Below are 14,963 nucleotides of genomic sequence, written 5' to 3'. Positions count from 1 at the left end.
GGTAGAATTGCTGCCTCGCTGCGCTAGAGACTTGGGTTCGATCCTGACCGCAGTTCTGTCTGGGTGGAGTTTGAACATTCTCCCCATAACCGCGTGGGTGTTGGTTTCCTCCAGATGCTGCGGAAGTTTCCCCCCACATCCCGAAGACATGCTGATGATGATGATGATGATGCTGATGGTGATGATACTTTATTGTCAATTGTACCTATGCTGGGTGCAGTGAGAATCCTTGTTTTTGCTTACAAAATACACAAAAGGGTCATCACAAAGACACCAACAAAGTTACAAAACGTACTCATCCCTTCTTTGTTCCCCCCACCGGGTCCCCCTTTGTCTCGGCGACGCAGCCCGTCCACCACGACCTGACACCGACCACGGCCCGACCGTTTGTAGGTTAATTGGCCCTCTGTAAAATTGCCTCTAGTGTGTGGGGTGTGGATGAGAAGTGGGATAAAACAGAACTAGTGTGAACGGGTGACCCATGATAGGCGTGGGCCGAAGGGCCTGTTTCCATGCTGTATCTCTAAACTGAACGGGTGATCGATGGTCAGCGTGGGCTCGGTGGGCTGCATATTTTCATGCAGTATCTCTAAACTAAACTAAATTTTAGACACAGATGCTGTGGTGGGTGACAGAGACGTGGCTGATCCTGTGGCACCTTTTTGAGAGCAGCTGTGTCTCACATTCCCTGTTTCTTGCCCATTATACGGTGAAATCATCTGTTGAAGAATTAAATGGCAGCTTTAGGGCAATTAACCGCAGTGGATGAGGTTGTTTGAGGGCGTGAGTTGTATAAAATGGAGCACACAGCTTAATCCCGTGACAGTACTTTCCTTGCGCGTGTGGGCCAAAGCTACAGTAGGACAAAGCTGACTAATTTGAAGTGACAAGAACCTTTAGTATGACATTTGCAGGCTTCATATCAAAGCTGATTATTTAAAAATGTAATTACTACATGATTATTCTTGATCAGCAACCAGCCAACTTTCAGTGACTACCATGTACTATCTAAGTAATGAGAGGCAATTTCAATATTGTGAGGGAACTTCACGTTATGATGCAACATTTTTGTTTCTTCCTCCTACTAGGATGTAATCCTCCTGGTTAAAATTCTGCTTTCAAACAGATTCTGTCATTTTGCTGCCTCTTAGTATTGGTTTGGGTTTTATTATGGGGCTACGCTCTGCCATCTGCATTGGGGATGGAGCCTCGGAGCTTCCGTCAGCCAGTTCCTGTGCACCCCCAAGATGGGAAGCATCAGAATTTTAGGTATTAACAGGATGGTGGAATACGCCGATCCAAAAGGATGACCAGGTGTACCGGACGCGGCCTTCAGCAGTGGAGTCTGTACGTGCTCCCTGCAACTGCGTGGGTTTTCTCCGAGATCTTCGGTTTCCTCCCACACTCCAAAGACGTACAGGTTTGTACGTTAATTGGCTCGGTATAAGTGTAAATTGTCCCTAGTGTGTAGAATAATGGTAAAATGCGGGGATCGCTGGTTGGTGTGGACTCGGTTGGCCGAAGGGCCTGTTTCGCGCTGTATCCCTTAACTAAACTAAACTAAACCCTGCACCTACAACAACTGGGACTTGAAAATTACTTCAAATCTAGCAACACTGTATACTGTATATATAGTATTTGCTCAGGGCTCGAAATTAATGGTTGCCCGGTTGCCAATGGCCACCTAAAGTCCCGCCGGGCAACCAAAAAGCCGAGCCATTTTGCCCGGCTTGATACAGCAGATACACGGGCTGCTAACTTGCAGTGAAGAGGGGAAGGCGTTCCGCATGGGCGCGGGGAGGGTTGTGGGCTGGCGCTCGCCATAGGCCGTGGTTGCCGGGGCGACGGCTGTTGTGTGGGGTGACAGAGGATCAGAGCGAATGACTGGCCCCACACAGCAGCGGCAACGGCGCCTTCACCTCCTCAGGCACCCCGCACGCCCTCATAGCGGCCGCTGCTTGCCACTCCGCCAACGTAGATAACCGCTTTCAAAACAAACCCTCCTGCACGCCAAGGCCGGGAGGAAGGAGGGAGGCCCCCTTCCGCCGTCTGAAGCACCTGCTTGGCCCCGCACCTTCATGTTGGCTGGCGGAGGAAGGGAGACGGTGGCGAGGAGATCCCAACTCCGGCGGTGGCACTTGGCGGTGGACAGGGCCGGCCAAGGCAGCGGGGCGATGATGCCGGTGTTGTCCGAGGAGCGCTGACCTTCCTTCCTCCTCACCTCCTCTGTACCCTCTCTCTCTCTCTCTCTCTCTCTCTCGTACGCCCCCCCTCCACCCCCCTTATCCTGGTATACTTCCTCTTCATCCAGCACTGATCCCCATTCCCGCCTCTATTCAGTCCTCATTGACATCCCCTGTGCTCCTCTCCCCATCTACCCCCCCCCCCTTCCCCCCACCATCTATTCATCCTGCACTGATCTCCCTATCAACATTGATTCTCCTTCCACACCCCATCCATCCTACACTGGTCCTCCAATTCATCCTGTACTGACCCCCCTTCCTATCCATCCTGCACTGCTCTCCCCATTTATCCTGTATTGAACCCCCCATGCATCCTGCACTGATCCCCCCCCATTCATCCTGTATTGACCCCCCCCCATTACCTCCTCAAACACCCCCCCCCTCCCATCTATCCATCCCGCACTGATTCACCCCCCCCCCCCCGACCCTACTGCGCTGGATTAATGAAATTGTGAACATGCGAAACATTAAAACCGCAGTGTTCGATTGTCACTGCTACCGTTGACACGTTATTACAGAATTCATGTTAACGGCAAATCAATGCTCTTAATATGGAGTATCAGTACTGTAGTTATTTAATGAGCAACATTCACAAGTATACGTTGGATTTATCCAGGTTTTACTTCCATAGTCAGTCATATACATCACAAATTTGGTCAGGAGATATTGCAGTTGAAATTTTAACGTTAATTTTGAAGTGGGAATGATAGCAACAGCGTTTATCACTAATTTTTTTTTAATCTGGTGCATACAAACTGGGTATCTTCATTGCTGTTCACAACACATACATCGAATCTGAATGTCTATTCAAGAAGAAATTTGTGGCGTTTTGACACCTTTAAACATATTACCAAAACAACATTTGCTGCAGTTATGTCCTTTGGCCATCTCTTGTCAGTTAGTGTAATGTTTAACCTGTCAGATGGGTATAGTCGGGTTTAACAGCCATTATCATTAAATGCCTTTAGAAATTTCCTTGCAACCTGTATATTTTGTTGTGGATAAATTATGTGGGAAGCGAGAGTGTTTCTGTGCCAATAGCAATAACGACCCATGCTATGACCATGTCATGATAATTTTCAGTCCTTCACAGAAAAAGTGCTTGCATCAATCTGTAGTGTGCATGATTAAGCATATATTTTGCCATGGTCCAGGATTTATTGACACAAGTTGATCATACGCTGAATAACCACATGTTTGTTTGGAAGTGGAAAGAAATAATAGAAATTGCATTCATTGCAATGTGTAAAAAGAGTTGAGATACTGTATTATAATTTTGCTGCATGTTATTGTGGTATATATCATGTCTTGATTAGTGAATATGTTTAGTTTGTGACTTTATTTGAAGCAGAAATAATATGTGAATGCTTCATTGAGTATAATTCCGACTGGTAAACGCACTTTGTCCGAGCACATTATCGCACGTGTCATGCAAGCCGTCTTAAATGACAACCTAAACTGTCATTTGGCAACTTAAAAAGCTGCCTAGGTTGCCCGGCTGGCATCAGAGAAAAAAAGTTAAGTGAGAGCCCTGTATACTACTACTATATACTTGTACTGTATCTCAGGTACTTATCTAAGTTGCATCTAAGGGCTTATGTATAGTGATACTTACACTGAACTGAATATAAAAATGAATTTCACTTTCCCTTGATACATATGACAACAAAGTACTATTTAAACCACTGAACCGAGATAAAGTGAAAAACTTTCCAGTCAATTCCCACCATGTATGATGAGTACAGTCCATTTGGTGATGGTGTTGTTGCAATCTCGTTGGGTAGGATGCTCTTAGGACAATGAAGGAGAGGTTTTGTCAGGGTGACGTGGTGTGAGTTCCAGGAGAACTTGGCTTAGTAATTGGAGACAGAGAGTGACGATAATAGGTTCTGTTTATGATTGGATGCTTGTGACTAGTGTTGTTCCGCAGAGTTTATTGCTGGGACATTTGCTGTTTGTATTGTATGTGAATTATTTGATTGTGGACGTAGAGGGATGATTAATGTTTCAATGGTGCAATGGTATTTTATTGTCATGTGTACCTAAGTACAGGTCCTCCACCTATTTTTTGGCACCCTTGTTTCCGGAGCCCTTCTGGATTATCTATTTTGCCGGACCAACAGAGGTCATGGCTGAGATACCCGCCTGCAAAGTCGACCGTGGAAGTCAGCAATGGGAATAGACCTGCTGGCTCCAGCCAGGCTGGAGTTCCAGAGCCCTGGCCACAGGGGAACAAATTTGACCCGCTGATCCGGTCCCAATGTAGTCAAAAAGAAGTGGTCCCAATGAAGTAAAAATCGGCCACCTCACCCGGCCTAGGAGACACGATTGGGGGGACTTCCAGGGGGAGATTTTTTCCAGATTACAGGGGGGGGGCAGTTGCCGGAAAATTGGTGGTGGACCTTTACATTGAAACCTTTCTGCATACAGTTCAGCAGCAATCCTATTATAAATTAATCACAATCATACTTAGTATATGATGGTACGAAGATTGGCGGAGTTGTTAATAGTGAGGGTCGGCAGACTATAGGATGATATTGGTGTTTTGTGAAGTGGGCTGAGAAATGGCAGATGCAGTTTAATCCAGATTCATGTGAGGTGATACATTTTGGGAGTACTGTTGTACCCCATGAATGGTAGTGTTTACCAGGAATAAATGCCATGAATAGGGGACAGATTTAGGGTAAGCGGTAAGTGATTTTGAAGGAATCTGAGGGGGACCAGAAAGTGGCTATTGCTTGGTGCGGACACGTGAGAGAGTGCTGGCAGCAGAGCCACTGACAGCACTCAAGCAGTGATTGCACAAGTGTTTGAATCGCTGTGGCGTAGCTGGACTCCTGGCCAAGGGCTGGAAGATGGGATCAATACGGATGGGTGGCCACTGCTCAGTGTGGACATGGTGGGCTGAATGGCCTGCTTCCACGCTGTAGGACTGAGTGACCTGATAGTGTTCTCATGCACCTTTCAGCTTGCCTTTCTGGATTTGGGAGGTGGTGTCAAAGAAAACGGTCTCCTGGTGCTCACCACGGCCACAATATGGGTTGGATAGGAGAATTGGATAGTTACAGTGGAAATGGGGTGACAATGAAGTGGATGCTTAGACTTTATTTCATAGAACATAAAAAATAGAATAGTGTAGCACAGAAACGGGCCCTTCAGCCCACAACTGAACATGATACCAAGTTAAACAGATCCCATCTGCCTGGACATGATCCGTATCCGTCTTTTCCTTGCACTTCCACGTGCCTATCTAAAACCCTCTTAAATGTCACTATCGTATCTGCCTCCACCACCACTCCTAGCAGCACATTCCAGGTCCTCATTACTCTCTGTATAAAAATCCTGTCCCACACACCTTCATTGACCTTTCCCCCTTTCACCTTCTAGCTATGCTCTCTAGTGTTAGATATTTGTTGCATTCAGTGCTGCAGTCATGGATTATGGGCATGGACATGGCTGGTAAAGCTGGCATTTGTTGCCCATTCCAAATTGAGGTGATAGTTAAGAGACAACCAGATGGGTGTGTCTGTAGTTCAGTACAGAGCAGAATGGATAAGAATGGCAGCTTCCTTTCCATTACATATTCAGTTCATAGAGTCGCACAGCTTGGAAACAGACCCTTCTGCATTGACCAAGATGCCCCATCCAAGCTAGTCCCATTTGCCTAACCCTGGCCCATATCTCTCTCCTTTCCTATCCATGTACCTGTCCAAATGTCTTTTAAACAAAACACAAAGTGCTGGAGTAACCTAGGCACACCCTCAAAAGGAAAGGACAGGTGACACCCCCAGGTCAGGATCTTTCTTCTTTAGGGCAGCACAGTGGCACAGCGGGAGAGTTGCTGCCTTACGGCATCAGAGACCTGGGTTCAATCTTGACTAATGGGTGCTGTCTGTACGGAGTTTTGTACGTTCCCCCTGTGACCTGTGTGCGTTTTCTCCGGGTGCTCCGGTTCCCTCCCATACTCTGAAGACATACAGATTTGTAGGTTAATTAGTCTTGGTAAAATTGTAAATTGTCCCAAGTGTGTAGGATAGTCTTAGTGTAAGGGATCGCTGGCCGGTCCGGACTCGGTGGGCCTTTTTCCGTGCTGTATCTCTAAAGTCCGAAGTTCAGACTCGAAACGTTGCCCATCCACTCCCTCCACAGACACTGCCCGACCCCGCCGAGCTACTCCAGCACTCTGCCTTTTCTCAAGATTCCCACTTTTGCAGTTCCTTGTGTTCCAAATGTCCTTTCCGTGTTATTACTGTTGTTATTGTACCTGCCGTCAACACTTCACCTGATCAGCACTTCACAGAAAGAAGCGTGGCACCACGGCACAGTCGTGCCCGCATATGATCCACACCTCACACAAAGTAGCTGATCCTTAATGTCTGCCTTTTCGGGTCTGAACTTTAGACTTTAAGATACAGAGTGGAAACAGGTCCTACGCCACACCAAGTCCGCGCAGACCAGCGACCTTTCGTCAGTGGGTGGTGAACCTTTGGAATTCTTTGCCTCCAAAGACTGTGGAGGCCAAGTCAGTGGATATTTTTAAGGCAGAGATAGATAGATTATTGATTAGGACGTGTGTCGGAGGTTATGGGGAGAAGGCAGGAGAATGGGGTTAGGAGAGATAGATCAGCCATGATTGATTGATGGAGTGGGCTAAGTGGCCTAATTCTACTCCTATTCCTTATGACCATCCCTGCACTAGCACTATCCTACACACTAGGGATAATTTACAATATTACCCAATGCTATTAACCTACAAACCAGTACATCTTTGGAATGTGGGAGGAAACCGGAGAAACAGGAGAAAACCCACGCGGTTACAGGGAGAACGTATAAACTCCACACAGACACCGTAACTTCATACCCGTAGTCAGGATCGAACCAGAGTATTCTCTGTTGCTCAAGACATATGGCAAGGCGTTGCACAGATCCTCAGAACAAATAAAGTTTAAAGATCAATTCAGTTGACATTAAAAACCCCAGTCAAACTAATCCATGAAATTGACAGGTAGTGCCAATAAACTCCTCTTCCTGCCACCGTGATAACACAAAGTCAGAGCACACCGCTCCACTCATGACTGCAGGCTAACACTGCCGTTTATTGTAATGCCAGCACTACCTTCCAGGCAGTTGGCTCAGAGTCAATTTCATTTTTCCCATAGGTTTTGTTAAATCTTTCATTAATACCTATTCCACTTATTGGACATGATGAAAAAATGAATCCATATATCATATATTTTTAGAGATTAATCTTGAACCTTACAGATTTACTAGCCGGGGAATGAATCACTCATCACACTGTGACATCCTCACAGTCTAATCATTCCTGTTCCTACAGGCTGTGCATTGAGGACACCTGCCACTGCGATTCGGACGCTGATAATTATCACTCCATTCTTTAGCTAATTTGGCTTGTGACTTTTGCTGATGGATGAAACGTTATTTTGTGCAATTATGGGCTGCTTCTTGATGTGATGCTTCACCAGTTCATTTACTTCTTGGACGGATATATACATATATGTTTGAAAAGGACCAGCTATGTGATTTGTGCAGTTATGGTAGTTTTGTTAAAAAATAATTGCTTTTCTGATGATGGATTACTGTGCTTTCTTCCTGCTAAATATTAGTTAATTGGCCCTCTGGAGCAGAACAAAAGCGATGGTAGAACTGATGCGTGTAGTTTTAAGTTATTGTCACGTGCACTGAGGTACAGTGAAAGGCTTTTTGTTGCATGCTATCCAGTCAGCGGAAAGACTGTACATGATTACAATCGGCCTGTTGACAATGAACAGATACAGGATAAAGGGAATAACATATATTGCAAGATAAAGTCCAATAAAGTCCAATTAAAGATAGTCTGAGGGTCTCCAATGAGGTAGATGGTAGCTCAGGACCACTTTCTTGTTAGTGATAGGATGGTTCAGTTGCCTGATAATAGTTGGGAAGAACCTGTCCCTGAATCTGGAGGTGTGCATGTTCACACTTCTGTACCTCCTGCCTGATGGGAGAGGGAAGAAGAGGAAGTGAGGGTGAGACTCGTCGGTGATTATGCTGGTGGCCTTGCCGAGGCAGTGTGAAGTGCAAATGGAGTCAGTGGAAGGGTTTGTGTGATGGTCTGGGCTACGTCCATAATTCTCTGCAATTTCTTGCGCTCTTGGATGGAGGTGTTTCCAAACCATGCTGTGATGCAGCCCAATAAAATGCTTTCTGTGACACATCGGTTGAAGTTTGTGAGAGTTGTTGGGGACATGCTAAACTTCCTAAGCATTTATTGCAATATTGCCAAAATACAAGGAGCTCCTCCTGACTGTTCACTGAGCAGATGCATTCTGACATCCTTGAATACGTTACTGCAATGAATCAATGAATAGCTGTCACAAACGCACTGAAACAAGGGCTGCACAACGGCGTAGTGGTAGAGTTACTGCCTTATGCCCCTGTCCCACTTCGGAAACCTCTGGAGACTTTACGCCCCACCCAAGGTTTCCGTGTGGTTCCCGGAGGTTTTTGTCAGTCTCCCTACCTGCTTCCACTACCTGCAACCTCCGGCAACCACCTGCAACCTCCGTGAACCGCACGGAAACCTTGGGTGGGGCGCAAAGTCTCCAGAGGTTTCCGTTCAGGTTTCCTAAGTGGGACAGGGGCATTACAGCGCCCGAGACCTGGGCTGGATCCTGACTATGGGTGTTATTAGTGTGGAGTTTTTATGTTCTCCCTATGACCGCGTGGGTTTCCTCCGGGTACTCTGATATACTCCCACACTCCAAAGACATGCAGGTTGCTAGATTAATTGGCTTCGGTAAAAAATTGTAAATTAGCCCTAGTGTGTAGGATAGTAGTGGTGTGTACGGGGTGATCGCTGGTCGGAGTGGTCTTGGTGGGCCGAAGGGCATTTTTCCGCGCTGTATCTCTAGAGTCTAAAGTAAAACATGCCACCCATGTCACAAAGTGCTGGAGGAACCCAGCAGGTTACGCAGCATTCGAGGAAGGAATGGACAGATGACGCTTTGTGTCCGCATCCTTCTACAGACGCACGGAAGGAGAACTGTTGTGAGACACAGTGGTTGGAGTGATGGCACCTTAGATTCTGGTCGGGGCAGAATGGGGAGGTCTGGGAGCAGAGCTGGAAACCACATGGGACAAAGTAACGGCGATGTGCTGAGGAAAGACAGATGGGCGTAGTAGTGAGTCTGGGTCAGAACATAGTTGAACAGCAGAACAGCGGAAATCACAGAGGGAGTGGGGGGGGGGGGGGGGGCATTGTGAAAGAATCTCACAGAGCACCTGACACAGAGAGAACCTGTTGAAAATAGGCATACAGTACACTGAGGTCATTTTTCATTGGAGCAGTCAAATGGAGGCACAAGAGCCTGCAGATGCTGGAAGCGTGAGCTAAACAGAAAGTGCTGGAGAAACTCAGCAGGTCAGGCAGCATCTATGGAGGGACGGATAGTCAATGGTCAGAAGACATTTTGTGTTTGCTCCAGATTCCAGCATCTGCAGTTTCTCCATGCCTCTCATGTCAGTAACTTGATTGAACAGTTTAAGGACCAGTTTAAGGGTAATGAGATTGAACGTGATGGGCAAATGAAACAGATTCATGCAGAAAAAGACACAAAGCATCTCTGGAGAAAATGGATAGGCGACATTTCGGATCAGGACCCTTCTTCAGACATTGCAGTTGCGCCTACAGATTCCTGTTTGTAAGAGTACATAAGACATAGGAGCAGAATTAGGCCATTCGGCCCATAAAGTCCACTCCTCCATTCTATCATGCTGATCTATCTTCCCTCTCAACCCCTTTTTCCCGCCTTCTCCCCGTAACCTTTGACACTCTTACTAAGCAAGAACATGTCGTCTCTGCTTTAAAAATCCCCAATGATTTGATCTCCACCGCCGTCTGTGGCAATGCCTTCCAGTTTCACCACCCTCTGGCTAAAGAAATTCCATCTCGTATCCATTCTAACGGTACGTCTTTTCTGAGGCTGTGCCCGCTGGTCCTATTGCCTCTATTGCGTTCCGATCATGATTTTGTGTGAAACATAACACCCATCTTAATGTGCAGCAAATTATGTGAAAAGGATCTGGAGATCATATGCAGATTTTGATTTCACTGTTTCAATTGCCTCTGTTCCAGATATATTGTCCAATCCTTGCCCGATATCAGGAGCTAGAAAAGTTGGTGTTGTGTAGCTCCTGAGTGATGAAGAACTGGTCTGTTTGCACCTTCGAATCTTCCAGCAGGAGAGGAATTCGTTCAGTTCGTCATGCCTGCACAACTGTTTCAAAGAGCTGTACGACTTAATACTAGTTTTTCCCCTTTCACCCGGAAATTTAGTTCACCGTGCATAATGAGTTACCTTTTTGTACATTCCAATATGATTATAAGGACACGGTAAAAGACCAAAAGTGCTGGAGTAACTCGGTGGATCTGGCAGCATCTCTGGAGAACATGGATAGGTGTTGTTTTGGGTCGGGACCCTCCTTCAGACTGATTGTAGGATGGTGGAAGGGGGGGGGAGGGTGGGAGGGTGAGAAGAACGCTGGAAAATGGGACAGGCAGGGCAAAGCATGGCAGGTATTAGGTCAACACAGGAGAGGGGCATTTTTGCCAGGCAAATGGTTGGAACAAAGACTGGAGATAGCCCCTACAATCAGTCTGAAGAAGGGTGTCGGCCTGAAACATCAGCTATCCATGTTCTCTGGAGATGCTGCCAGTCCTGCTGAGTTACTCCAGCATTTTGTCCGTTTGTGTATTAACCAGGGTCTGCAGTTCTTTGCTTTTCCAGATACTCTGCATGAAGAAATTTCTCTTCCGTAGAAAAGGGGACAATGATATTAAATATGTGGCCAATTATTTTAAATATGTGACTTGACTGTAGTGCAGTGGCCAGAATCTTGCACAACCCTCTATTTTGAACCCCAAGGAGCGATATCTATTAATATCTTTAAATTGACCCAACTCCCTTACCTTAAAGGGGTGGCAGGGTGGCACTGCAGTGGCTACCTCGCGATACTAGCGACCGGGTTTGATCCTGATCTTGGACGCTGTCTGTGAGGAGGTTTGCACGTTTTCTGTGGCTGTCTGAGTTTTCTTTAAATGCCCCAGTTTCCTTCTGCATCCCACAGACGAGATGGTAGGTTGTCGAGGCACAGTAAACCACGCCTTAGTGGAGGGTTACTGTAAACTGAATCAGCGTGGGGTTGTAAAATGGAAACGCAAGAAACTGCAGACCCTGGATTCTCGAACCTTAAACCAAAGTGCCGGAAGAACTCAGTAGTCTTCCAGCATCTGTAGAGGGAATGGACAGATGACCCGCAACATTGTATACGCATTTCCCTCCACAGATGCTGACTGACCTACTGAGTTCTACCAGCAGTTTGTTTCCTAGCTCAAAGTGGAATAAATGGAATTAAGCTAATGAAATTGTTTCCCTGGTATCTGGAATTAGCCAATGAACCGAATGGCTCCAGTCCTTACTGTTATCAGAATGAGATCATTTTTACTGTCCTCATTTACAAGGTTCAAGATATATTTTCTAAACTGCAGAAACTGTGCACTGCCACCTACTAAGTCTGGTCAGTCTACACCCTGGATCCCTTTGTGTTTGCATCCTCATCAAAATAATACTTGTAGTGCCTACCCATGTTTTCTTCCCAATTGCGACAGTCCCCTTTGCCCGATCCCTGCCCATCGCACCTGTCTCTTCACATTCTCCTGATCTGCTACTAGCTGGTTCCGTGGTTACTAAGATACCAAGTGTTAACCACACAATTGCTCTCCCTATAACCGATCTGCCAATTTATTTCTAGCCGTTTGATTGAAATTAAAGTTGTTTTTGAAATTATTTAGCGTTACAAGGAAATTTTCAGAAATTTCGTGCAACTTTGTATTTTCCCTAAATTATCTCGATAAAATTCCTGGAGTACCCTGTGCCAAATGTAAATGCAATGGAATTATAATGTTATAATAAACGGCATAAATATCCAGCTGTTACATACAGCTGAGAATGGTGTAACTAATTAACACATAGCTCATTGCCAGGAATGACTCATTGAGTGTATTAGAGGCCATATGGCCTGTTTTACTCTTGTGTTTTTCTATCTAATTCTGTGTAATTGTTCTTGTCCTCGTTCATTCATATCGTTTCCACGTAAAATTAATCACCTTCCCCGCCCCAGCACGCACCCATGGGAATGCTGGCCGCAGTTTGAATCAGTAGCAAGGAAGTGTGTGGCTACAGGCGGGAGGAAACTCTGGAGACATTTTGGGGCCTCGGTGGATGTTGAGGTTTGAACACTGGAGGAGTGCCAGAAACAAAGTGAGCATTTCAAGAATTGAGGTCTTGGAAACAGTTGAATCTGAGTGAAAGATTTCAGGCCAAACACCTTCGTTACAACTGGGAAAGAAAGAAAACCAGTTTGTTTTAAGTTGTAACCGGGTTGAAGGAGGTATGGAAGGGAGAAAGCGAGGATCTCTGATAACATTTAATCAATGAACCAGTTGGATTTCTACACCCATGCCAGTCTTTTCTAGTTCTCGTTGCAAGTTACTACTTGCCACATTCATTGACATCAACTACGAGATTTGGAAGCAGTGCTTCCTAGTTCAATAAAATAACTCTTCACAGAAGGTTGTCAAGACTGTGCCACCTATATGTTTTGGTGGGCACAGTGGCACAGCTGACAGAGCTGCTGCCTTACTGTACCGGAGGCTCAATCAATCAATCAATCAATCAATCGATCAGTCTGAAGCAGGGTTTCGGCCCGAAACGTCGCCTATTTCCTTCGCTCCATAGATGCTGCTGCACCCGCTGAGTTTCTCCAGCATTTTTGTGTACCTTCAATCAATCAATCAGTTTTATTCGTCACTTGCACATAAAGTGCAAGTGAAATACATCTGCAAGCAGCGGTACAATGAAAAAGAACACACAAAAACACAATTAAAATGTAACACTAACATCCACCACAGCATACAGCACAAAATTTTATCCAGTCCTCCTCCATTTCCCCCCGTGGTCGGGACCTCATCCCTCCGCAGCCGCCGCTGCGGGCGTCCAGATGAGTAGACAAGGTAAGTCCTGAATCGGTGCCTCCCCACCGGAGACCGCGGCTTCAGGTTGGTGTAGGCCGCAGGCCGGCGGTCGAAGAACTAAAGTCCCCGCCGCGCTGCAGCCGGAAGCACCGTATACTGCAGGGCCGGTGGTCGGAGCTCCCCTCCAGGGGTCCCCGGCGAGGGACCCCGCTCCGATGGTAAGTTCCCGCCGCGCCCGTGGAAGAAGTTGGCCGCGGGCAGGCGGTCGGAGCTCTTCTCATCCCGGGTCCCCAATGAGGGATCCCAGGCCCAGGATGCCGCGCCGGCTGGAGCTCTGCAGACCGTGGCTTCAGTCTGCCGCGGGCCAGCGAACGGAGCGCTCCCCACCGGCAAGGGCTCGCCCGCTCCGCGACGAGAGTCCACGCCGCGCCCGCAGCTGAAGCCCCGGGCGTGTCTCCGGGAAAGGCCGCACTGATCCTCGACGTTAGGCCACGGGGCAGGCGAAATGGAAAAAGTCGCCTCTCCGTGGAGGAGGCGACCGAAGCGGTTTCCCCCCCTTATCCCCCACACAAGACACACAGAGAAACATTAAAAACACTCGTGTTTGATCCTGACTTAGGGCACTGTGTGTTGAGTTTACATGTCCTCCCTGTGACCGCACGGGTTTCCTCCGGGGGCTCCAGTTTCTTCCCACATCCCAAAGGCGTGCAGGTTGGTGGGTTGATTGGCTTCTGTAGATTGTGCCCAAGTGTGCAGGGAGGGGATGCGAAGGTTAGATAACATAAAAGTAATGTGAAAGGGTGATCGATGGTCAGCGTGCACTCAGTGGGCTGAAGGGCCTGTTTCTGTGCTGTATCTCCAAACCAAACCAAATGCCCTCAAAGTCAATACGAATCTGTTGCAGATCTGCTGTGAAGGTTTGTGGTGCGTATTCTAAACGCACCTCCGCAATGAACTGCCATGTGTATTAATATGCCACGGGAATCAATATCACAGCAGCGAAAGGTCATCTATATTAATCTGCTGAATGCATTTTACAATGAATTGCCACACAATTTAACGCACTGATATGTTGTCATTACATTGAATCATCACGCACTTGAGTTGGATGAAGTCATGGTTTATAATAATAATTATAATAAAATTGCCTCAATCATTAACACACTGATATTGTGACTTTTTTTTCAGCAATGTTTCTTCCTGCCTTTTTGTCGGTGCCCTTGAGATCAAGGAAGGTATCTGTCCATTTGAGTTCTGTTAGGGCAGAGGTGGCTACAGACACGATCTTCTCCTCAGTGGTGAAATCAGTCATTGTACATGCTCCTTGTACAAGCACAGAAGCTCTTGTGAGAGGGTGAGTAGAAGGATATCAGTCATGCATAAATATTCATGCATTGAAAATAGGGTGAACCTAGCTGGCCAATTAATTTCCTGTTCATAAAAATTATGTTTCATATCTTATCTTTATATCCCCTGTTCAACACTTCCAAAAGCACCATGCAGCTCATGAAACACTTTTGAAATGATGTGACTGCTGTAATAAATTGATTTTTATTGTCAGCTGTGCCGAGAAACAGTGAAAAGTGCAGATAAAAATCTAGTGTAAGGGCCACAATATGGTAAAGTTGAAGATCAATAATTTATCCTTGGCACATGAGAGGTCCGTTCAAGAGTCTGGTAACCACGGG

General features: G+C 46.5%; 1 protein-coding gene and 1 long non-coding RNA gene across 2 annotated transcripts in view; both read left to right on the top strand.

The window, feature by feature from the left end:
* Positions 1 to 10,735, top strand: part of xylb (xylulokinase homolog (H. influenzae)) — a 139,704-nt gene extending 128,969 nt beyond the window's left edge. The window contains exon 18 of the mRNA XM_055663846.1: positions 10,378 to 10,735. Coding sequence (XP_055519821.1) covers positions 10,378 to 10,440 — 63 coding nt within the window. The 3' untranslated portion in view covers positions 10,441 to 10,735. The remainder of the gene's footprint in view (positions 1 to 10,377) is intronic.
* Positions 10,736 to 10,767: 32 nt separating this feature from the next.
* LOC129714320 (uncharacterized) lies at positions 10,768 to 14,431 on the top strand. The gene is made up of 2 exons (XR_008726334.1): positions 10,768 to 13,329; positions 13,360 to 14,431. It is a non-coding gene; the product is annotated as an uncharacterized LOC129714320 (long non-coding RNA).
* The last annotated feature ends 532 nt before the right edge of the window (positions 14,432 to 14,963 follow it).

The sequence above is a fragment of the Leucoraja erinacea genome, chromosome 2, assembly GCF_028641065.1.
Source record: "Leucoraja erinacea ecotype New England chromosome 2, Leri_hhj_1, whole genome shotgun sequence".
Lineage (NCBI taxonomy): Eukaryota > Metazoa > Chordata > Chondrichthyes > Rajiformes > Rajidae > Leucoraja > Leucoraja erinaceus.
Note: the sequence above shows the minus strand (reverse complement) of the source record. Positions and strands in the feature narration are given on the sequence as shown.